The sequence below is a fragment of the Genypterus blacodes genome, unplaced genomic scaffold (genome assembly GCF_046128005.1).
Source record: "Genypterus blacodes isolate CSIRO-AG114 ecotype Tasmania unplaced genomic scaffold, CSIRO-AGI_Gbla_v1 ptg000093l_1, whole genome shotgun sequence".
In the NCBI taxonomy this organism is placed as follows: Eukaryota; Metazoa; Chordata; class Actinopteri; order Ophidiiformes; family Ophidiidae; genus Genypterus; species Genypterus blacodes.
Genome location: NW_027466897.1, coordinates 1,644,440 through 1,670,442, shown reverse-complemented (window position 1 = coordinate 1,670,442; position 26,003 = coordinate 1,644,440). Strand labels below are relative to the sequence as shown.

Below are 26,003 nucleotides of genomic sequence, written 5' to 3'. Positions count from 1 at the left end.
CTGTCTGTCTGTCTTTCTCGCTCTCTCTCTCTGTTCATCTTTTTTACTGTCTATCTCTCTGTTCACCTGTCTCTTTCTCTCTATGGATGTTCATCTGTCTACCTGTCTTTTTCTCTCTGTTCACCTGTCCGTCTTACTCTCTCTCTCAGACTGTCTCTCTCTCTTTCTCTCTCTGTTCATCTCTTTGCATCTCTGTCTGCCTATCTCTCTCTCTCTGAGCCTCTCTCTCTCTGTTCATCTGTCTGTCTTACTCTCTCTCCCACTGTGTCTCTCTCTCTGTTCATCTCTTTGTCTCTCTGTCTGCCTCCCAGTCTCTCTCTTTCATCCCTCTGTCTGCCTGTCTCTCCCTCTCTCCTCACCTCATCTCTCTGTCTATCTGTCAGCCTGTCTCTCTCTATCTCTCTCCGTCAGGCATTCTGTCCGTCTTCCTCCTCATTCCTATTCATGCAGTGGAGTGGAAAACACTCCTCTTCCTCCTCCTCCATCCCTCTGTGTGTGTTAATGTGAGAAAATGAATTCTCCTCTAGTTCAGCTTCTCATGAACTCCACTTCACATTGGAGAGCTGGAGTGCTGATGATTTGAAAAGTGAGAATATATTATGTTGGAGGGAAAAGCAGGCCATCACTTGGAGAGTGTAAAATGAGGCATTGTTGAGCTCGTTGTGTGCGTTCAACACTGTCATTACAGCAGCATAGTTATTTACATTTACATAATAGAAACGGAGCATCTTGTGTGTTTTTTTCATATTTTATGGAATGTCCTGGAACAGAAAGACTGCCTGATGTATTTCTAAGTTGTATTCTATCCAAGCTCAGTGAAATGCAAAGTGTAACAGGATTTTGAGTTCTGTACCAATGGGAATTTTTATTTTCACACTTGTATTTTGTCCTGGAAATGACAGAGAGATAGAAATACAAATGTCTCTTTGTCATTTGGTGGACAAAACACATCAAAGTCTTACTGCATTTCCTAGCGCAGAACACATTCAGGAAACAAAATCTTCTGTGTTACACTTTGTGTCTAATGTTTGCATTTCCTGCCGTTCAGACATTTTTAAAAAGACATCAAGAGGTTTTGAATGTGAAGACACCAAAGGGAGGCTTTGCTACCAACTGGTCAGGTAAACAGGAAGTGAGGTCATAGCTCAACAACCGGATGTGGTAGTGACGGAACTGACAGCAAATAATGCCAAAAAAGAAGTAAACCTGTATCTAGGCAACGCTTTTTGCTAATCAATATAGAAAGAAAATGTACACAATGAGCTAAATGAACAAACTAAACACACTGGTAAATTCCCACCACTGTCTCAGCCCTTGGAAGCATTGGCGTGATTGGCAGACGTCCCTCCCACACATACACACATCAGTGTTATGACTGCTCACTATAGTTTGGGCTGTCATACGGCAACAACATAGCTCAGAATGAGAGTGACTTGTGAGTGACACGGCAGCAGGAATCTTGTCAGGGTAACAGCAGAGGGACGGCGTGTAGGAGGGTGAGACAAACAGACACACAATACAGCCAGGCCGTCGTTTGTGTACTCCTCGCAGCTTTAAGTTGTCAATCTAAGGCGTTACGGTAGATAAACAATCAATGTCTGTGATGAATTAGTACATTTAACCAAGCAATAAAGGCTTCTGCTGACTGATGACGGCATATCAGAGCTATTAGTAAGGAATCTTATGTTGAAAATACTGAACCTTACCACAAAATATTCCAGTGAATCTCAGTGATTTCAGAGATTATTAACAACACCTGAAATGATGTAATGGTTTCAGTTTTTCAAATCTTTCTCAAAGATCAGGCCCCAGGTCCTCTTACATTAAACTGCAATCTGTGTATCTGAATATGTTGCCTGCTTACTGACATCTGAGATGAGATAAAACAACAACATGTGAAGCGCCAAATGAAGAGTTTGTTTGTATTCTTACCTTACTTCACCTCAGGAAAGAATCTTAGAGAACACTCTGAACCTGTCGTGTCACGAGCGAACTAGGAGATTTAGTTTCATGAACGCGTCACAGCTGTATGCATTACATTTACACCTGCACCTGAGCACATCCACATCTGCTTTGGCAGCGATCGCTATCAATCCATCACTATCAAATAGTGTTGATGCCTGATCAGAATACAGATTCGATTGTAAATGTGATCTTACAGATTCTAGTGCCTGTTACTTTGCCATCCTCCCATTATTGAACAATCCAACCTACTGCATGATGCAACCATCAGTCATCGTGTGGAGTTTGATGAATGCCATAATCACAATCGCTGTCATCATGATCATGTTATTGTTGTCTTTGCCATTATCTCTATTGGTGTCAGTTTGGGTAGCATGAATGACTCACAGTTCTATGGCCTTGTTCCACATGATGACATATCCAGACAAAACGAAGGACTCGATGTTGACGATGTGTGTGTTTCCGCGTTCTGTCCCCACGTACAGCCATTTACTCTGAAAGGGAAGGTGGCAGAACGTGATCCTGGAAAACACAAAAGAAACGAACACACAAAGAAGAAATGTCAACAATCCTGCAGTTTTTCTGTTTCAATCTGAGACATACTGTGGTTTCTGTGTGATGATTAAACAAACTGTAATCATTCATTGTTGTCCTTCCAGCTAAACTACGCGCATTTCAATGTCTAGAATTTTGGTTTTCTACAATGTCCTGCAGTTACATGAACAGCTCATTCAGAATGGATTCTTTATAGCATATTTGAACATGTTGTGTCACTATCAGAACAATAATCCCAGAACACAGTTTATGCGGAATACTACTAACGAAAAGTTCTGCTGTTCAATAAAAAGAACAGCAATCTGAAATATCTGATGTTTTTTCATGTTCCATAAAAGCTACATTGGCACACTGTGGCCTCAATTGTAATTAAGAGGTAATGTAATGTGAGGGAATAAACCCAGACAGAGCGATAAAGAGACCTGGGCACAAACGGCTGCTTACCACAGAAACAAAGAATCTGTTAACAAACAAATTTAAAAGGCATTTATCACTAATTACAAGCTTTAGCTTAGAAAAATAGTCCCAATAGTCTGTGTGTTGCAGAAGGAACGAAAAGGTGAACCAACAGGTGTCGCACAATGAGCGCAGGGAAGTCTGGGCTTCATACAAAGCAGCGAGGTTGTATGAATGTTGAATTGAGCATTACAGAGAGCCGTGTAATAATCATTGTTAATGAATGTATAAGCGTGTGTTGCAGTGTGTGTGTGCGCGTGGCACCTGAAAGTAATAATGATGGGATAGAACAGCATGTATCATCTCTGTAAGGGTGTTACTGTGGGAATACAGATTCAACACACACACGCCGGGTCGCTCCTGTCCATGCCGATTACGAGCAAGGATGGAAGATCGCTGCATCCCAGCCCAGCGGCACCCCCACCTCCAACCCCCTCCCACCCAGCAAGAGACAGGATTATTAGATAGAAGACAAATGAGACAGCAGACGATTCAATAAGGATTTTGGAGGCTTGGGGAGATGACAGTGCTCAAACTGGCAGGAAGGGGAAAGAGCTGGAGTGCTGCTGAGCAAGAGAGGTTACATCAGATCAGCACCGCCATCTTTACTCCGGGCCTGGAACATGGACACTCAACTACTGTACTGTAATAAATACATACCTCACAATAATAACAACAATAATAATGCTACTAATAATTAAGGATAGAGTTCATTTGAAATTTTTTTTTTTTAAAGATTCTTCTTTCCCATACAAAAAAACAAATAAAACAAAATTGAAAAATCTGTATTCAAAAGGAACTCTCTTCCACAAACCGATTTAACATCCATGGCCGCCATTAGGTGCTTCCTATTTACATAATTGAAATGCCACGCTACACCCCTCTGCTAACACACACACACACACACACACACACACACACACACACACACACACACACACACACACACACACACACTGACACAAACGCACACACACAAATAAATAAATAAATAAGTACAAGCACACACACAAAAACAAAAAAGGAGGACGCGATAGCCTGAGGGAGGAAGAGCAAAGTAGAGATAAACGCAAACAGAAACACATCGAGAAGTCATTTTGGAAAAAGTCAAAGGAACAATTTTAACTCCTGACAGCCAGACGAGGCTGAACTGTCACTGAGGCTCATTATCGTCAATCACAGATGACAGCAGCACAAAAAAAAAGAGACTCCAAACTGCGCAATAATCTAAGTGGCCTTTAGTTCATGAAATACTAATCTGATTATGTGTGTTTAATTGAGATATATATCTAGAGCAATGACAGGACTTAAAATTTGATTGAAAAAATATCCCAAATCCATCCAGATTACACAAATATGAATAATACGTGAATAAATTTACAAAGAAAGATGTTCCACTGCTTGTTTGCGTTCGTCCACCGGGGGCGATATCGGTCTGATTAGTCAACACAAAGGGAAATAAAAGCCCACAGACGATACGTCTTCTTCAAAGAAAGTGGATTTGTTTCGGGTTGATTTTATTTGTTGTGGTTTCTATTGTTTTCTGCATAAAATGACTGAAAAATTGCCATCTGGTGCAAACATTCACTCATCAGTCAAACCGCAGCGTGCCGTTAACGATCAAGAACTCATTGCAACACAACATAGATAGTGTAGCGCATCATGAGCACTATATGAGCGTTTGTGACTCCGATAGACACAAGCGTGTCTGTCGGAGTTACATTGCCAACATGCCGGTACAGAGATGACACACTTTTGCCTCATTAGCAGTCAAAGTTTTTGTTGAGTTTAGCTTATGACAGAGGGCACCAATGAGCCAATAAGGTGACAGTGGAGTCACGTCCAGATTCCAACGCCGCAGGACTCTAACTGACAGTTATCAGAAAACAATTCTTTTCCAGTGACTCATACTCTGTTCTCAGGGGAATCTGAAGTGGTGCTGAGGTGCTAATTGTCAGGGCTTTAGCCTAGAGACATGGCAGAGCTAAATGGCAGAGCACTGCTTGGCCTCTGATGGATTACCCACAATGCCCCTTTTCGATTTTTTATCACACAGTAAGATTCACTGGCAGAAAGTTCGCACTACAAGACATGAAGAAAGCTCCAGACTTCAACATTTTTAAAGGTAAATTGCACTCCTAATCTTCACCTATCTAGATCTGTTTGTGTTTATGTGTGTGTGAGGGTGTGTGTAAAGATGTGTATCACTGCCAGAAACAATAAGTGACAACAATAAAAAACAACATTGATTTCCCTGTTGACTCCTAAAAGGTGGCTTTTCCCAAATGTTTTAGTGTTAATTAGAACATGTTTGGAAGTTACATCTGCAGTCTTATCTGATGGTCCTACTAAAGAGGTGATGTGTTAAAGCCACCTCCTTATTAACTGTTAATCTCTTCAAAACTAACACAATCAACAGATGGAATACCCTGGTTGGTATTTGATATTGGTTGTGCTGGTGTTCCTGCAGCAGTATTGTTTGTGCATCTGACACCTTAATCTGTGTTGGTGGGTGGGAAGCTTGCAGAGAGATTGGGTGGGGTCATTAGGTGACACAGAGGTTGCATGAGGTTGGGGAAACCCTTTTTTGAGAAGCTTCTTGGGGTTCCTATTTTTTTCAGTTTGGTTCAGTTCAGCATAGAGTTACAGGATATTTTTGAGATTGTTTTGTTATACAGAGAGAAGGGAAGAAACGAGAAAGAAAGAGAAAAAGGAAGGAGCTATTGACTGACAGTTGGGTTGTGTATAATAGCGTCGTTGGTGATATTGTGTACTTCCACATAGGAGGGGGAAGGAGGCAGAGACAGAGAGAAAGCAGAGAACTAAAACCTTAAAGAGAACCAGGCTGTGTTAGGTTCATGTTAATTAAGACAATGCAATGACAAACAGAGTGACAGCAGAGGTTCTAGAGCTGTAGTTTGAATGCTGTTTTCTTTAAAGTACTTGGAAAATGTCTGAGGCGCACAGTCACACAGTCCTTTGAGGCTTTGGTCAATTAAAAGAGTTCCTCTGCTCAGCTTTTATTCAGTGCTGCTGTACAGCAGGTCCACAGCCCTTTGTGATTGAAAGTTTCACTCGGAATGTGCCTCAACCAAAGTCCTTGGATGGTAACAACAAGTCAAGCTCACCATTATGCGTAACCCATCACCAGTCAGACATGTATTAAACCCTGTGACCCTGCGCATTTTGGAGAATAAACCACTTAGCAGAAAAAAATGTTCACCTTCACCTGTTTCAGATCCTGCATACAAATGAAAGTCACCGAAGTTTTATTCATTAAATGTCCTCGACCGTGACAGCTATGTAAAATCTGCTTTTACCTCGGGTATGAATAGACTCTTGTCCTGTGTACAAGATGTATATGTGAACAGAAACAGGAATAAGAGCAGAAATTTATCAAACTGTTGCCAAAGCTTTGACTGCTGTTATGTAATTTAGAATTATATATCTATTTATTATAGATTATTATTAGATCTAAATGATGTCATTGTTCTCCTCAGGAGCTGTGAGGATGATGGGAATCAGTCCAGTCTTAAGTGTTTCCCTTTGTGCTTCCTCTCACCTCTCTCTGTTGAATTTGAGTGAGTGCAGGACGGCCGGTCGCCTCTGGCGCAGATTCCACAAGTGTAGCGTGTCGTCTGCACAGGCTGTGACCAGCGCCCCCTAGAGACCAAGGAAGAAGAAGAAGAAAATAGACATATCAGTATCAAATGCTGAAGGCAACTTTTTTTTTTTTAACCAGCTGACCAATCACGATGAGACAAACTGCAGGGACAAGGCAGTAACACACACCTGCTGAGAGGCTGGGAGCTGATGGTATCAGAATATGACGGGATATGATATCATGTAATTGGAGCTTCTGGAAGACAATATTACGTATTACATCAAGGATGGACACACACACACACACACACACACACACACACACACACACACACACACAAACACACACACACACAAACACACACACACACACAAACACAAGCAAACAGCTACTGGAACACAAATGTACAAATCCATCTCTCAGTGAGCTCCTGGTCCATTATGAGAGCAGGTTTATTCATGTTTAATTCACTTGGTCCCTCTGGCAGCAGACAGCAGATGGAGCGTTGCTGTCGTTACTTACTGGCCAGAAGATGACATCCTGACAATGAAAACCAAATACAAGGAAACTGTCAGTGCAGCTCAGGCTTGTGCTAATTCGGTTATGTATCCCTGTGACCCCACGGACGCCGATGTCTGTCCTTTCTGGACATAATGATTTGCTGAACATGAGTGCTTCCTGTTTGTCTGTCATCGCCTATCTGCACATCAGGAAATGATAGAAGCTTCCAGTGTCCTGTCATGTGGCTGACATTCAAGATCATAAGGGTTGACAGTATATACCAGCTGACCCATGCTGGGACTGGAAATAAGAATGTAGAGCAATAAAAGATTTCACATTTCACATTTGCACAGACGCGTTCAACTGCCGCCCACTGGTCTTCAACCCAAAGAGCCTGAAAATACTAAATGTCTTCCGTGTCAGTGTCTGTTAAAGAGAAGATGCATCATGCTGGTGCACATTGTTTCTATAATTTGGCATTTATTTAAGTTAGATTAAGATAAAACGATTGACATATTATGTGTGATTGTGGAGCATAATTCAGCACATCTTTCTAATCATATGCCCACAAACAACAGGGACAAAACAAGACTGATGGTATTATTGTGATTTATTATAGTCAACACTTAAAGTAAAATTGATTGTGAGTTCAAAACACTCAATCTGTGATTCATTTACTTCATCTCTTACCACAACCAGAGTTCCAAGTAAGATTAAAGGTTATTTATTTCTTAGTGTCTCACTTAAAAACACGACAGCTATTCCACACGTCCATATTTGCAAGCGAGTAGTGAAGCATAAATCAGTTCTCTTCAATGATTGAGCAAGAAGGGGAGAAATGATGAACAGCAATTATCGGAGCATTTTCTGCCTACTTGTTTGTCTCGGTTGGTGTTTATCTCTCTCCACTGTTACATTGTTAATGGCAAAACACAAAGGATACGGAGCTGTTAATCTGTGTCAAATTTGACCGATGGGAAACTTGGTTGAATGCCTGCAACCTTCAGGAAATTGCAACATTTGATCTAAAATGTGTTTTTATGAAAGAGCATGAAGAGATAATGTTTGTCATTTCTTTTAGTTGGACTAGAATTATACTCCAGTGGTCTAAAAACACATACAGCTTGATGGACTATAGAGTTTGAACAGTTGTATCATATAATCCAAGTTTGTCTCATTTCATCTTTCTGTCTCTACCCACATGCTGTTTTTTAATTTGAGTACATAAACAGTAAATCTGTTTGGGCGATGGCCTAAACTGGAGCACCCAAAGGAAACGTACAAACTCGGGTAATTTAGAATGACTAAAGTCTTTGGTTGAACATTTATCCGTCCATTAATCTGTTTGCTGACTAGAATTTGCAGCTAATTTTTCTGTGTGTGGGTGTGAAAGCGGAAAAAACATGACCGCCAAAGCACTCTGGTGCTTCACTTCTAAAGACTCAAGTCAAGGCCACCATTTAGGAGAGTGAATGGAGAAGCATGCAGAGGGAGAGGAAGTGAGAGGGAGGAGGGGGGGGAGAAAGAGAGAGAGAGAGAGAGAGAGAGGAAAGACTTTCTCAGGTGAGGTCGGGCAATGTTTCGATGCCTCTCATAACGGAAGCAAGTGGTCCGGGCTTTACGTTCCCACACAAGTCTGCCCTCCCGACACACGTGGGCACCTTCGCACAAAGGAAGCCCTGCGGGAAAACATTTAGAGCGGGAGACAGGCAGGGCGAGAGCAGGGGTCCTGAACTCCATTATGGTGTAATTATCTAAGCGTCTTGATGGCAAAGCAGGCGAGGCGACCGGCAGCAGGCACAGAGCGAGTGACTAACGAGCAGCACGGCCGGGGAGGAAATGACACAGTAGAAACATGCAGAAAAAGGTGTGTGTGTATCTGCGTGTGTGACAGGCCAGCAGGTGACCTGAGGGGATGGAACACACTTACATGTCCCTCCAAAGCATTTAATATAGATTGTTGATTGCGTATAATAATTACCGCTAACAAAGAGGATCCATCCCATATTTACATGCCTGCGTGTGTGTTTCCATACTGATGCCTCTGATATGTGTACTATTGTCTCACTCGATAATACACTGTGCATCAATGCATCCGTTATTGGTTAATCAATCAGTAACTCAGCTGACATGAAACCATCACGCCCCGTGATTGGCTGCCTATTTTTTAAGGCCGAGGATTGCGCAATCCTGTTTCAAGCCGATGTTCTCTATTCATTTGCTGCTGCGAATGTCAATGCAGGATGAATGAAAATAATCTCTCAATCTTATTTCCTGCGCGGTCATACTCCATTACGCTCATTAGCACCCAGCAGTGATCTTTCAGATCATTTTCTCGCAAGACCCCAAAACTTCATCTGACACCAAGCCCCCTCTGCTTATTCAGATTTATTATTCACTCGGGTGCATAATGAATCCAAAATAGGCAAACAAACATTAATTATCGGCCTATTCATACCCTCCGCTGACTCAGTAGCAGAATATAAGGAGTGTGAAACAGGCTTATGAGTTTGATACGGGGAACAAACCAGATGTAAGCCAGATGAGTTGGACTGTTTGAAAAAGAGTGTGTGTGATATAAGACAGAGCTTCGCCCCCTCATTGTTCACCGGTGGCAAGGAAGAAGTGTCCACCTAATACATCTAATGGGAGCGAGTCATTACACCTCACTGAATGTCGAGAGACGGGTCTGGATATGGAACTTGCACATTAGCAGGGCAACAGCGGTCCACACGCTGAATCCAGTGAGAGCACATTGACATGCAGCACAGCTATTAGTCACGTTAATGTCAAGCGGAGCAGTGGGGAGTGTATGTATCAGACCCAGGCAGAGCGAGCCAAGACCAAATATGTTCTTCTATTAATATATTGGCCTGAAGCAGAAGAAGATACTACCACTGATAATAATCATTAGAAGAAGAAGAGTTTAGCCTTTGCTAAAATCCAGTAAGCACAAACATGTGCATGCACACACACACAAACACACAAAGAAACAGAAGAACTTCACACACTTCACAAATACAGATGTAGATATTGCATGAATTTTTTCACAGACCAACTGGCTAAACATGACGCACATACACCCACACAGTAGCTGCTGCTCACACACTGATAGACACTATTCATCTCTAATATGGACACACACACACACACGCAGGGTCACTGCTGCCACACACATCACAAGTAGAAGCCTGGTGGGATGCCAAGGTGGGCTGTAAGAGCCAGTGGGCATTAATACAAATACAGTGGTTATAGAACAAAGGAAGATAAAGGCAGTAAAGAGAAAGAGAAAGAGAGACAGACAGAGACAGAGACAGAGACAGAGACAGATAGAGGGGCTCTGCTTGTTAACTCGCAGCAGGACTCTTAATTTTCTCCAGGACACCTACGTCCTGTTAGTGAACGAAAGATTGCACAGCACTGCACCAAACTGAAGCGGAATACTAAAGCTGCTGTGACACTCCAGAGTTCAACTGCTTCATCACGACGTGCAGCAGGTGTGTGTGGGCCAAACAGCAAGAACAAAATGTGAGAAACGAGCAAAATCTGTTTATAAATAATCTGGATGGGAAAAGAACTACATGTAGCGAGCGGTGCTTATTTAGTTGCAGGGAATAACGTAAACAGTGTAAAGCTTTATGTAAAAATAGACAGTTGAATTTAAATCTTGATTCAGATTCTTTGCAAAAGGACAATGGTGGTTTTTGCAGTGATCTCAAGGCTCTTTCCTTCTGATTATTCTGCATTCACAGAGCCGGAATATAAATGTGTGATTGGAAAGCAATAGAGTGCAGAACAATAAGAATGGTGAGTCATGATGAGTTTGTCATTTATACAGGCAGATGAAATCGTCGCTGAGCTGTGAGTCTTCCTTTCCAACATTTTGTTTTCTATATTTCCATCGCCCCTTTTCAAAGAGTGTTTCCAGTCCTTTATAGATTTCTCCCTTATCTGGCAGACCTTATCCAGCATAAAAATGCGTCTTCAAAGGTCTCAATATTAGGCTTATTTAGTCCATTGAACATAGTCAATGCAGGAAAATGATATTCCTCAAATTGCAAGTTATTCTGGTTTCCATTTGGTATTTCGTTGGGGACAAACAGCATTCATTTGTACCTTCGTCTACTAAATCAGCGGTGGGTCACACTCCTCTTTTGAAACATTCTGTATGAAGTCGTTCAGGGTCTCAGGGTGCTGGAGTCTATCCCAGCGGTAATTAGGAGAGAGGCCGGGTACGAGCTGACATACAGCACAGAGACTGACAAGCTCACATTCAATTCAAGCAGTTTAGAGTCTCCAATTCGCCAGACATGTCTTCAGATAACAAGATAACGAGGTCAAAGGTTGAAGCAAAGCGTAAATGCTAAAATAACAAACTGTGACTGGATCGCTACCTGATCTACACTGTGTCCAAATGGGGTCAAATTCACATTGTGATCGAATCTATGTCACATGTAGTCAAGTGTATATGCAATCTATACAGCCGGGACACATTCAAGAGATAAAATCTGCCCCTCACAAACTCGAGTAATGGAATGGAACTTTATAGCAACATATAAATAGAATGTGACGTCTTGCTTACCTCATTGATGAGAAACTGAAGTTGAAGAACGGCTGCTCCGCTCTCGTGCTGACAGTAGCAGTCCACCCCAGGACGTCCCAGTCTGAGCAGGTTACACAGTCAAGGGCCATTACAGTAAACTGGACAATTGATGTATCAGCACAGGAAAGTCAAACGTTGCACATTCATGTTTCAAATGCATGTCGATACAGTCATGTAGGTAAGACAGGCGAGCAAAGACATGAGCACACAGCTACTAGACAAGAGAGGCTGACACAAGTGGTTTGTATGCAGGGGCTGATGAGGGATTGAGGGTGCAGGTGTGCGGACAAAGCAGAGGCAGGAAACTCAGGGGAGGCGGGTAATGGATGGCTGGATAATGGTGGCTTTATGCAACTGTGGCTCTCTGTGATGCGCAATAATGATTATTCACTCAATTCTGCTTGCTAATGCAGCATTGATAATAACGGTTCAGTACTTCGTGTCACTATGCCAACAGTTTTCAGCTGCTTGCCTGTATTCTGAGCTGGCTACAAACAAGCAACACTGCTACCACACTGACATTGCTGCTAACACACTAGCATCGCTGCCAACACGCTAACATCATTGCTAACACACTAGCACCGCCTTTTTGTCACAAACTTAAAAGGCTTTCATACTGAAAAGTGACAAGACACCAATTTTCACAGTTAATCAAAAAGTGACTCATGAAAACGCTGCTCATATGGAGGTAGCTAGCAGGTTTGACATTGTTTACGTAGCAGAGCGGTTGCTAGGCTAGCACAGAGTGGCGGCTAGGCACCAATGTCTGCTGCGGAAGCTTGTAATTACCAATTAATATTAATATACTATGTAAAATTATGTTTGTTATTTCTTTGGTAAGTACACATTTAATAAACATGTATTGTCAGTGGGTAATTATTGTGGAATGAAGCCAGTAATTACCTCACTTAACAGAAAAGCTTTAGCACCGTTTGACTTAAGTAACAAACCCAAATAAACAAAACAGCATTGCAGAGTAAAGGCGGGGTTAATTTTTTATCACCATTTGATGACTCTCAGTGTTGCTGTTTTATTTGTACTGGAACACTCAGCAAGTCTGATAGATGCAGTTTGCCTGCAGACAAGGTACACTTAGCACTGGTAGACTGAGCCTGGAACATTTCCATCAAAGCAGGTGGGAACCTACACGAGGGGGAAATGACTCGACAAGAAAATGGAGCCAATTTGGAGTCGGTACAGGAACAGATATTTAATCACGACAGGTCGTTCGAAATAACTCCACAATGTACCGCAAAGAAAGACGCATAACAAGATCTGCAACCAGACCAGTGACTGATTACCAGAACACCGAACAGTTTCTTTTTTATTTATTTTATCTTATTTTACATCCCAGGCGGGCCAGGACGGGGTTGTGTGACTGCAGGGTTGGGTGGGGTTTCTGGGTGGGATGCCCTCTCTTGTTGTTTTTTTTCTGTTTCTCTCTTCTCTCTTTCTCAACCTATGATGCGATTTGTAATAGCCTACATTGCTGTTTCACATCATCCTGTAAAAACTGAAATTACCCTATGACATCATTGCAATTCCAATCTACTGGTACTCTACCTCAGGGTCTATAAAGTTTAACAACAATTGTAGTGATAATACAACCTTCCTTCTTTCTCTCTACCTCTCTCTCTCCCCTCTTTCCCCTCTTTCTATATAAAAAATGATCTCCAAAATATCCTACAACTGTATGTGCAATGTCATGTACAATGTTTGCTTCAATAAAAACAAATTGCAAAAAAAGAGATCTGCAACAAGCATGGGCAGTCTGACAATGTACTAAAAGTTACAGGCCACAATTACAGTCAGAACATTGTTATGTAAAGAAACTCTCTGGGAAGAACTGATTGTGGATTTATGGCACTTATAAGCCAAAATAATAAAAATCTTGCTGATGTAGACCTATAAAGCACACTGAAATATTGTGTGCTTTTGGACAGTGCTAATAAACTTGGCTTGACTGATGAATTATTCAATATTACTTTGGGAATTAAAAAAACATGACCTTAAAATATGACACAGTATGTGCTTATTGCTCTGGAAATGGCCAAACTGTAGTATTTGTTATTCAAGAAACATCACATGAAAACCCAACTATACCATTTCTAATAGTTTGTTTCAATGATGAAATACAGTTGTCTGCCTACAAGTGTCACCCTGAGGATCGACTGGTCTGCCATCTCCTCACACAAAAACAGCTTTTTCATCGAGTATCCAAGGCTACTGATGATGCCTTGCAAATTACTCAGACATAAAGCCGCACAGGTGCAAGCTCAGGGTGATATAATGCAACATTACACTGGAGATGAGGACTGATAAGCCTCCATCCCTTCTGTGATGATAAAGTCAGTTAAGCTGCTGTCTGGCTTCTGGCGATGCAGACAAGCGGCTGTTCATTTCGACGTTGTTTTAGCACTGGAAATAATCGCTCTAACTAGGAAAACTAGGGCAGAGCAAACAGGAAGGAGTTAAGTATTGGTAGTAGGCCTAAATTGGTGAATAGTAATTATACGATGAGAAAGACCATGACTCGTTTTAAGCTGATGCAACGGGCTGCCGGCAAACATTTAGGGATTCCACATGTGTACAGTGGATATGTAAGAGGACTCAATCAGGAATCCAGCAAACTGATAAGAACCAGAGCGAACAAATCTCTAAAATGCTTAAATCCTGGAACCAACAGGGCGGCAACACTCAGACTGTTTTGCTAGAATGACTTATCACATCTACAGCGGCAGCCCTGAGCTCTGATATCCCTTGAGTGCAACGGAGGAAAGACAAGTTTATGGTTCACAAATTTGCTCATAACACCAAGTAAAAGTTGGAATTTCAGCCCTGTTTCCTCAGCGTCCTAAACTTTGGTGAGATGGACCTGAATAAACAAGGAAACATGGGGCAATGGAGAGATCTGCTGATGTATGATGACCTTGGCATTCTATATTGTTAGGTGTGTGTATGTATGCTAGAGTTACAGAGTTAAGAGTTTAATGAAGGCAGATACACCATGGCCACTGTGTGTGTGTGTGTGTTTGTGTGTTTGTGTGTGTGTGTGTGTGTGTGTGTGTGTGTGTGCGTGTGCGTGTGTCTCCCTGGATAATTTGGCCCTGCTTTCTCTTTCTACAGCTGTGCAGCATCTTTTACCCACACACACTCATTCACACACACACACACACACACACACACGGCTGTCCATCTGCCGTTCTTCATTTCCATGTTTCGTCTGTTCGACCCAATGAATTCAAACATAATACATTGAGCCACCTGAGACGATGAACACGGTGACTAAATCACAGCTTTTCCATATATTGATGGAAAACCCCAATATATTCCAGAGATTGAATGTGATACTAAGTAATGCATGGAAATGAGACTGTGCCGCAGAGGTGTGTGTGTGTCTGGGTGTGTTAACCAGTCCATACCATCAAATTTAAATTCTTCTGCTGCCTGTATTTTTCCCATTCTTTCCACTCGCTGCACATCTAAATTGATTGAGGCAGTAAGAGAGAAATAGTAGAAGATAAAACAACAAACATCCAGCTTAGATTGGAATCTCTGGCGCCACTCATGAACACTTAGCTGCTAGACCGACAAGTCCAGCACTTCATCAGCCTCTCCTTCTTTGAGAATGAGACTTTGCTGAGAGGAGCACGGTCTGATTTGCCATCTTTAAAGACGTTCCGATGAGGACTGATGTGAAGAAAAGACACAATTGAAGTGAAATGTTGGAATAAAAGCTTTTGGTTACATCTTTACATGATTACAGTATAATAAGCTTCAATGAAAGCAGGTCAGAGGTCATTGCTTTGGGCCTACACTGGAGTTCTTTTCTCCATACTTTCCCAACCTGCACTTAAATATTGTCTACGGAAATCCTGAAAACAAGCAGCTTCACTCTGGACATCATCTGGACAACTCTGAGCTCTACAGAAAATAATTATGGTTTGCTTTGCTCATTTGTTTTACGTTTATTCCAGAGAAATCAGAATAACACAGCGCTCTTACATATGCTGAGGCTCATTAAGTGCTAGTTTTCCATTGGTTCTCACCTGGCACATCCCCTCCAACAACGCATATGTAATTTTTCACTGGTGCTCTTATTAATGCCAGGGGAGCTTGATGAATTAGCTGAAGTGATGGTGGCAAATATTAAGCATGCCACTGTGCACAGTATACTCTTCATGCTGCCATTATGCAAAAAAAGGGAATAAGATTCATACATGAACGTGAGTAATACAATTCTGCTTCTCTCTCTTAATATCCAAGACATGTTGCATCATCAGACTATGAGGATAGTCTAGAGGAAATGCATGTGATCAGGTTAATATACAATTACAAGCCTGAGTAAATCAATTTCAAGTACGGCGTCCATTTCAATATATTTGTTTTTATTAGCTATTGCAATTGCTGACTAAAGGGAAAACATCCCTCACCAACCTAATTCTATATTTCCTCTACAGTACATGTGCATACAGTTGTGTAACTATTCGACATGTATATGCTGTAGTGGGAAGAAGGTAGCGTGTCCAGCACACAGATGGTAGCCAGTGGAAGTCTAAGATCAGCAATGTGGCTGCTGGACCTGGGGGAACAAATTAACATGCAGTGACCGTCCCTGACTGGAGTCACTCAGGAAAAAGGAGGTAATGTGTGTGTGTGTGTGTGTGTGTGTGTGTGTGCATGTAAGACAGTCAGTAGCTGACTTGAAAGCAAATGGTTGGCCACAGACTTAAATCCTCCGTGTGTCAGTCTCCATCCTTCTCTCCCTGACAGCCAAGTCTTTGTTCACATCACATTCATATTCATGTCACGCTTACGTCCACAATAAAAAAAACATAAGCCACCGTCACAACATGACACCGATGTGAAGGTGAAGTTACCTATAATCATGCAGCAGATGAGCGGTTGTGTTGCTGCCAGTTGACAGGAGAGAATGCAGATGACAAACCATGAAGACCTGCGGCATGTGTTTCTTGATGTGTGCTGTGAAAGCTCTGAATTTTAAACTGCAACCTGATGCAGCCTAAAGCAGCCACACTGGGACCTTACTCCCCCAAAATATCAAGACTAAGACACCATTCACTGGATGTATGAAGTCAGCTTTTATCCAAGCCGCAGGGAGGGGAAACATGATTTTCAAAAGGGACCATTTTGTGATGTGCAGTCAGATTCGGCCTTGTTGTGCATCTGCTGGATCACATTTCCTCCCCTCATCACACGAAAACAGGCTCTGTGCCTTCACACATGAACAAACATTGTCAGCCGACACTTTAAGTCACACGCAGAGATCCAAAGTGAGAGACGACAGCGCAGGATTCTGACAACCTGACGCAAAACCTCCGCGTCATACTCACAACTATACTCTTCAACTATATTCTGAACTGAATTTTGGGCAATCATGGATTTTTCCCGGGTGTTAACACTTTTATTCAACTGAAATAAATAGCTTTAATCTTACATTACCCAGAAAGGGATTTTATGGGACTGTAAACAGATTTATTCATGCATGTAAATGTTATAATCTAATTAAACCAACTTTGCATGCATTGCCATTACTCCAATCATGCTATGGGTCATATGTTGTATATTCTCAGAGTCACAAAGTCCTATTATTTCCATTAGGGTTTGCACCTTACTCACATTTTTTGCCTTGATTGCTTAAAATGTGAATTAAGTGTGTATGTAAATATAGCAACTGTAACTCTTAACACCAACAGGCGCTTATATAAAGTCAAAAGCATCTGAAGAAAATGCAGATGATGTTGGTCTGTGTTTTGTATGAGGTTTGGCTCAGTTTCCAGGATCAGTGCTGAATGTGTAATTTTTGCTCCACATCAAACAGGCTGAAAAGCTGCAGAGTGAGACACAAGAGACGTCGTGTCACTCCCCAATCATTGTATAAGATTACAGATGGCAGCTATTATGAAACCAAGCAGATAAGTGTGGGCAAAAGGTACATGTGTGGACACTAAGTGCTCCCTTTGAGAAACAATACATTCCAAAAACTCTATTCATGCATGAGTGATGGCTTTGGAAAAGTGTGTTCATATTGTAGGTGTGAAAAAGCCAGAAGACAAATTGCTTACACTTGAAGGTGCGACAGATTTACCCTCCTGGGGAAAAAACAACATGATAGGACTCAAAACTGGATGAATTTACCATTGGCTCCAATCAGGATTGTGTTTCAGTGGGGAAGACGATGCATAAAGTAAGGCACGTAATGGTAAAAGGCTGTCATTTGGCAGAGGTGAAAAACAAAGAACGTGTTGGAAGGGCTGAGAGGGGACAAAGGTTTAATTGCATCTCACTGTGGTGGCCAAATAATTGCCCTAATTGACGTTGGACAAAACATTCAAAGTAGTGGCAACATGCTTTCAGTGATAAATAAACAAACATTAGAGAGCCGCCGCATAGCTACGGAGGATTAATAAGCACCAAAGTAAAGCATGAGGTCTGCACTCTTTGAGGAAACGGCTTTGTTATTTTAGATGCACACTATATACAAACACGCATGTAGCAAATGTAACATTGCCCATTGATTACTGAGGCTGGTGGAAGACTGGTTAAAGCTGAAATAGGACACACGGACAAGCGACATCACCTGCCATGGATGTCTTCTATACTCTATTATAGGGTGAGACATCTATCAGTCAAGCATGCATGTCCGTCTTGTGTTCCTTTAGTAAGACAGATATTTCCCAAATGAGTGAGAAGTGGAGGTGAGGTAGTGGTCATTGGACAAAACTGCAGTTTGAAGTGCTCACACTTGAATGGTCGATGTGTTGCATCTACAAAATTGAGTTTGTATAGTATTTGATGCAAAATCCCACAGAACACAGTCTTTCCTGCTGCATCATGGCAGGTGATGGATGGTGTATTGATAATATTGGATTACATTTGAGTGAGAAGCCTTTTGCAAATGCACGTGAAACACATTGGGGGCAATTCCTATATCACATTAGGTACACACAAGTAATGCTCTTCCTGCGCCTCCAGAAGTTCAAAGTCAAATGTTGCAGTGTATTAATTGTGAGCCTAAAGTGGCATCGACACTTGAGGGTATCTCAACTGCAATAATGCAATGAGAGATGCAATAATACCGGGAAATAAAATAACACTAAACAACAAACACTTGAATCCTGATCCGGTAAAAGGTTCTTGAGCCAACAGGGATGATGTCAATACGCATTGCAGCCCGCATGTGCATGTGCAACATGAAAACGCTTTAAATATGCAATTATGCAGATGACTAATTGGATTTTTTAAATTGAATTCTGTATAACATGTAATTTCTGTGGTGACCCAAATTGACGCAACTGAAATGAGTCAGACGTATATCAGTGACACCTGGCAGCAGAGACGTTATGGGTGGAGACAGAGCGGTTGAAACTCATGCAGTGACGCGTCTTGCTCCTCTTCAGCACAGATGCGTCACTTCTTGGATAAGACTGGCAATCAAGTACATAGCAAGACTAGGTTATTTGTTATTGTTTAATCAGAAGCCACAGTACAGAGTCAAGTGTATGTTCAAATGTGCGTTCTACTTATTTTGCTTCCAATGTTGCATACCAGCATCAGGTTCTAAACATTGAGAACAATGATGCCATCAAACTAACAATGATGTCATCCAAATATAACAGTAATGCCATCTAAACTAAGTTACAAATTAAACATTTAATCATTGTTGATCATCACAAATCCGGTACAATACAGCAATAATGATTAGCCAGGTCTTGGGGAAGGAGACTTTAGTCTGGTCCTGTCCGGGGGCTGCTGAGGAATAAACATCTTTACCAGCAGATCCTTTATCTGCCAGGCCGACAGGGATCAGAGAGTCATTCCGTTCCAGGAAAAAGAATGCCTTTCCAAAGTCTGTTGGCTCATCAGAGTGTGCATGGACATACTGGGCTGCTCCTCCATTGGCTTGACATTGAAGATGAAGTTTTCAGATTGAAGATTGAACCACATGTAGCACTGATCCTCTGTGCTGTATCAGCATGTCGCTAATTTCAGCTTCTGTGGTCTGAGACTGGAGATCTTCTTTCTTAGCTTGGCCTCTGAATTTTCTTCAGCTTTTGCTGCCTTGGCTTGAGGGCGGCCAGTTGAGACGCAACTTCCTTTATGCTGGCTTCTATAGGCTGCTTCCTTGCGTTATGCTCTGCCATCATGGCCTGTATTGACTCCTCGAATTCGTCACATGATGCCAAGGCTCGTTGTGCAATCATTGCATACTTCTTTAGTCCATATTGGTAGGAGTATCGACAGCGACCTATACCAAGCTGGGAAACATCGTCACACGGTGTAGCTGAATCTTCCACGTCAGACTCTTCTTCTGGTGTTTCCACAGTTGCTGGTAATGTTTCTTCCACAGCTGCAGTCAACCCTATAGGTGTTTTCAAAAAACCTCGGAAGGGTGCCATTTGGTCTGCAAGAAGATTCTCTCACTCAAATGAAGTTGCTTACAGTATCAAGGAAGCAATGTGATGCAAACTTTCTACAGCTTACTTAAATAAACAATAATGATGCCACAAAACTACCAAGATGATGCCATGGAGTTAACAGAAATGATGTCGTTTAAAGGTAGATCCAGGCTTCACTTATGTCCTATTAAGGCTAGAGGTTAGTTTGAGAGTTCTCAAGACAAAATATGTCCTGCAGTTGAAAGGAACAAATTAGGAATAATAACAATTTGTCCTTGAGAGGAAACAATGAAGCTGTTTGTGTCATCATCCCAACATCTCTACAGAATATGTGAAGTCAAATGCACACAAGCAAACAGAGAGACACACTCCTTTCAAACGACAGCCATGTGACCTTGTGAACCCCCAAAAATCAGTTTTCCGTAAAAGCTCAGTTTATCTTTCACTTCATCGCTGCCCTTAAACCACAAAACCATGGCAACAGTCACCGGCGTGGCTGAGAGATTATAGGGACTGTCTTATAAGCAACAGGTCCCAACTTTGATCTCTGTAGGAGCTGGAATGTAGCGTGCCAAGCTTGGAAAAAGTTTTGGACAAACATCTGGAGCCCCTGTTGAATTATTCCACCGCATGCCGGCAAACAAACGGTTTCCCATTTTCTTCTGTAAGAAAGAAGCTCCTTCCAGTATAAATTACTTAAGCTCCATTTTAAGATATTGAAGTGTCACATTGTTCCTCTTTTGATAATTACAGCTGTAATTATATTTTTACTTCCCAGATGTCAGGAAACTGCTATCTGCTACCATTTGTTTTCACAGACTCATGCTAATTGACTGGCAGTTGAGGCGCAGAGTGTATTTAAATGAGAGAACCAATCAAAACACATGGATACAGCTCATCATAGTCATTAATTCTTACTCTATTCTCCCGCCTCTATGTAAATGCAGATAAAAGGGTACTGATCACTTGAAATCTAGAAGAGAAAGTAGTCAGATATCATCTTACTGTAATAGCAGTGGCATCAGCCTTGGTGTGCTCACGTGCATTGCACATGTGCATACATTGATATCCATGTAAATTGAGGCTGACTGTGCTTCAGCCAGAGGCAGAAACTGTCCAAACACTCTGCCTGTGAAAACCAGCAGCCTCTGGCAATGCACGGATGTCACCAGCACAGCAGAGGTTAAACATACGCACTGGAAAGGTGACAAAGTAGAGGAAAGCAGGTAGGTGAGAGGAAAGTAGAGAGAGAGTAGTGAGAGAAAGTGACAAGACTGAAATCCAGTTTGATGAAACAGTTCAAAGAGAGAAATGGAAACTCCATTTAATCTAAAATTTCAGTCACCGCTTGGCTTCATGCTCACACAGACACACACCAGGACTTTAACTTAGCCGGAGCCACACATTACTGAAGCACTGAGCAGGCAATGTGCCTTGCTCAAAGACAACCTGGTAGTACTTAATGAAGGAGATGGAATTAGAAGATTTTCCCAACTCATCCCAATAAACAAACAAGTTAGTCAGAAGACCAATTCTCCAAACACTTGCCTCATACAGTAGATACAGTGTGTGTGTGTGTGTGTGTGTGTGTGTGTGTGTGTGTGTGTGTGTGTGTGTGTGTGTGTGTGTGTGTGTGTGTGTGTGTGTGTGTGTGTGTGTGTGAGTGTGGCCACATCTGTCTGTAATTACCAGAGAAAATCAGTATGGAATATAACATAGATCCATGCTGTATGTTATGCTAAGGAGGTGTAATCTGCTGATTACAAACATGATCTCAGCTTCATTTCACACATTGATTAGTGTGTGTGTGTGTGTATGTATGTGTGTTGACACATGACGAGCAGCTGTATATCTGCATGAGTCTGTATGCATATATAGTGCCTCACAGTGGTGCACACTTCCATTCACTGGGTTGTTTAAGGCTGATATCAAGAGCTACTGCAGTATAATCAAGACAAATTACACTTTTAAGACTTAATAACAGACTCTTTCCATATTGTTCAATTAATAGGTCATTTCCTGTGGTGTAAAGCTAGTTGCAGCAGTCTAAACAAACTTTCAAGAGTCTCTGGAACAAGAAGAAGGAGTGAGACAAAACTGAAAGCGAGTGACTCGATAAGACGCAATATTGTGACCAAGTTAAGTTTATGTGTGGAGGGGAATCATACTTGTCCCCTCTCCCCCCTTTTATCATGGTTATGCCATCAAATGCGGCAGCGATAATCGAAAACAAAGCCGGGTTTCAAAATGAGATGCGGCACAATGTGTTTAAGGTTTTATCACAATCGGCTTAGTTGTACTTCAAAGTGCCGACAATAGAAATGACTGTCAATGGAAGAAACACAGTCCTTAAAAATCCTGCCACAGAATTTATATTTCATTTATATTTAATCTCTGTGTGCTTCTCCTCCACTCTTCTTCCATCTCTCTCCCCTTTGTTTTTGTTAAACAGTCTCAATGGTGGAAACAGAACGAATTTCGAGATGAACTTCAAGTTTTGACACTTAGACAACGTTCAATACGAAACACCTGCTATCACACAATAAACATAATGAAGAAAAAAATAAATGTTTTCTCCTGATTTGGAATGAATTGAATATAAACATCCACACACAATGATGCATATTTCTATTGCATCAAAACATCCCTTTATATCCCACGAATTGGTTCTGTGGAATAATACACACTCGGCTCCTATGCGAGCGGAGCAACGAGAGGAGGCATCCGTCTCACTCAGACTCTCATGATGTCGAGATGTCTCTGCTCGTAATTGTGTGTACGACTGTATGGATGTTGGTTCATCGCGGTGATTAAAATGCTGGAGCACATCTGCTCTCCGCCTACGTCCTCTTCCATTTGAAGGACACGCAGTCCTGCATTTGTTTTGAATAGAGAGATGAGGACTGCGGGTTAAATAATACGCGAGAGCAAAGGCTCATATTTCTGCATCCTGCTGTTGTTTTTTTCCATTATTCAGTTCGGTTTCAATATCGACATTTTCTAACATTCAAGGTTTTTCCATGTTAATCTATTGACAAGACTGGAGAGCATCAGTGGAAATGTAACACTGTGCATAATGGGTTATAAAATAAATATGTTATTTTGAACAGAATGTAGCATATCCTTGATCCTGTGTTGAATTAATACATACAGTTTGTTCCAACATCTAACATATTTAAACCAGCATGTTAAAGCAGTGGCAGAATGAGAGCATTATGGGAGATTATTATTGGGAAAGAGGGAGGTGGGTTTATGCACCCTTTGGCTGGCAATGTCAACACTGCTGTAGCGTCCCCGAGCAAGGCACCGACTGCATCCAAATCCTCTAATTTCATTTCATGTTCCTTGATCCTCTCATGACCTTGAAATCGATCTGGCCCACCAGCATTTAACCAAGACGCTTCACTTTAAGCAATTCTGCTCAAAGGTGCAAGGAGGGAGGAGAGAGTGGAGCTTCCCAGAGGACAGGGAATGAGGGACCCTCCTATGTGGAAGTCTTTGACCGGACAAACCCCTTCACTGGGAAAACTGTTATTGATTGGAGCTGCTCTGACACAGCAGCCTGCAATGCACTTAACAAATCTGCCAACAGAATATGATCCTGCTTGATTCCTGTCTTGTTCCTCGTTCAGTTAACATTACTTCAATGGGTCTTACATATAAATGATCACAGAGACAAACATGGATGATTAAGGGACTTCCAGGTTCTCTGAAATTAAGACTGGTATCCAGATTCTTTTTTTAAAGGTTTTTTTTAGAAATGACCAATCTCTACAGCAAATTGCAGCTCGCACTTCCTCCATTAAACCTAAACAATAACTGACGCTGTAGCACTGTTGTAACCGCCTGCTCGGTTCAATAAAGTTTTAAACGTAACACAAAAAACAAAGGTGAACTGTTCCCCTTACATGGACTAAAACACAACTTATAGTATAGCATAAGCCTACATTATTGAATACTGTGTTGTTATAAGCAAGGTTCTTAACGCTTAACTAAACACTGAGAGGGTCACTGACCTCTGGTCCCTGGTGCACTAACATGGGCACTAGGAGCAGCTGTAGAGTGGCAGATATGTCATCAGAGAGAGGAGGCAATCACAGTCTGTCAGTATTGATTAATAGTGAGAGGTTTGGAATCAGCCCTGCCTGAATTTCAGTCTAATCAACATGTATTGTCAGACGATATCTTGTGCTTATTTGCATGAAATTGATGCCTTCCTGATTAATTATACACAAAGGTGAAATATATAAGGTAGGGATTTGTTTAGAGAACAAGTTTGGAGCAGATGAGCAAAAAGGCTAAATAAAGATAAATAAACTTTGAGTATGTACCCTTGAAAAAGCATGAATCTGCCGAAATCCTTGATATTCAAATTGGCAAGGGAGCACATGGGTGGCAGCAAGGTAGAACATTTGCCCACACTGGCACAGAGACTGAAGTTCCTCCAGGGGTTGGCCGCACCACATCGGGGAGGGAAGGATTTTAATCAGTAAATGTTGTGACTAAGTCCCTGTGCTGGCAGCAGTGAAGAGGACTCCACGCATTCTTCCTCCACTTTTGTGCCTCTCATTAACCAACTCAAGAAGGAGTGAGCAGTATGCCAATAAAAAGGGGAGAAGAGGAGTAAAATGGAGGGGCTCACTCTAAGTAGAGAGGTAATGAACAGCCACCAAGCTCCTCACTAATTATGCCTCCGCTTGTACAAATTAGGGAGGTATGTGTTGGGCTAATTTCCATGGAGCTACAATCTTTCATGTAAACATAATTGTTCTCAGCCTCCCTTCTCTCGCACATTTGGCTCAGTCCTGATACTGAGATTCGAAAAGAACAAATGCGCTCTGCACCCACAAATCAGCTGTTATTGTTAACCTCATTTGGATGTTTGTGCTGCTAATTAAAATGACTCATGGAACAGAGAGTGAAAGGATTTGAGTTCAAAACAAAGCAAACGCTTGTGTCTTCAAATTCTAAAGTTCCCTGCAGACTTCCTGCTGATTCAAGCCTCATCACCTCCAAATATGTTTGTATGTAATTACTTCAGATCAGGAAAATACTGTTTGTCATTGAGAAATGTAATCCTGTGTGGAATATTATATAATTCAATGTCAGTACTGAACAAATTTGCAAATGTTAACCATATATGGCTTTATCGGGGTGAGATGTCCTCTCTTTGTTTGTTTTTGTTTCTCTCTTCCCTCCTTCTCTTTACTGCAGCCTATGATGCGATTTGTAATAGCCTGCATTGCTGTATGACATCATCCTGTAACAAACTGTATTTACCCTATGACATCATTGCAATTTCAATCCACTTGTACTCTACCTCAGGGTCTACGTATAAAGTTTAACAACAATAGTAATAATAATACAACCTTCTCTCTCTCTCTCTCTCTCTCTCTCTCTCTCTCTCTCTCTCTCTCTCTCTCTCTCTCTCTCTCTCTTATCTCTCTCTCTCTCTTTTATCTCTCTCTCTCTCTTTTCTCTCTCTCTCTCTTCTTCCTGTATAAAAAATTATCCCCAAAATATCCTACAATTGTATGCGCAATGTCATGTAAAATGTTTGCTTAAATAAAAACAAATTGCAAAAAAAACAAACATACACAGCTTTATGTGGTTAAGAATAAAAAGATTCCAACTGTAAATCATATTTTTTTATACCCTTTTTCCTTTGCTGTTGTGGTTGTCCTCTATTCTTATTTCTACTATTCTGAATGATGACGGCCTGCACGGGGAAGTAAGACAAAAAACCCACATAAATTCTGATCTAAGGTACTCATTGCCAGAGATCAGATATGAATCAGGTCTGGGACGGCATAATAATAAGATTTGGAACGCTTCAAGCTATAATGTGGATGTAGCTGCTTTCTCCATAGACACAGACTGCATACAAAGCTGAGCCAAGAGG

General features: G+C 41.5%; 1 protein-coding gene across 2 annotated transcripts in view; it reads right to left on the bottom strand.

Annotated features, from left to right (window-relative positions):
* Positions 1-26,003, bottom strand: part of stxbp5l (syntaxin binding protein 5L) — a 94,532-nt gene that overhangs the window by 41,487 nt on the left and 27,042 nt on the right. For both annotated transcript variants that reach the window (XM_076159165.1, XM_076159167.1), the window contains exons 3-5: positions 11,661-11,742; positions 6,536-6,636; positions 2,350-2,484 (exon numbers count right to left, since the gene is read on the bottom strand). In XM_076159165.1, the coding sequence (XP_076015280.1) occupies positions 2,350-2,484; positions 6,536-6,636; positions 11,661-11,742 (318 nt within the window). The remainder of the gene's footprint in view (positions 1-2,349; positions 2,485-6,535; positions 6,637-11,660; positions 11,743-26,003) is intronic.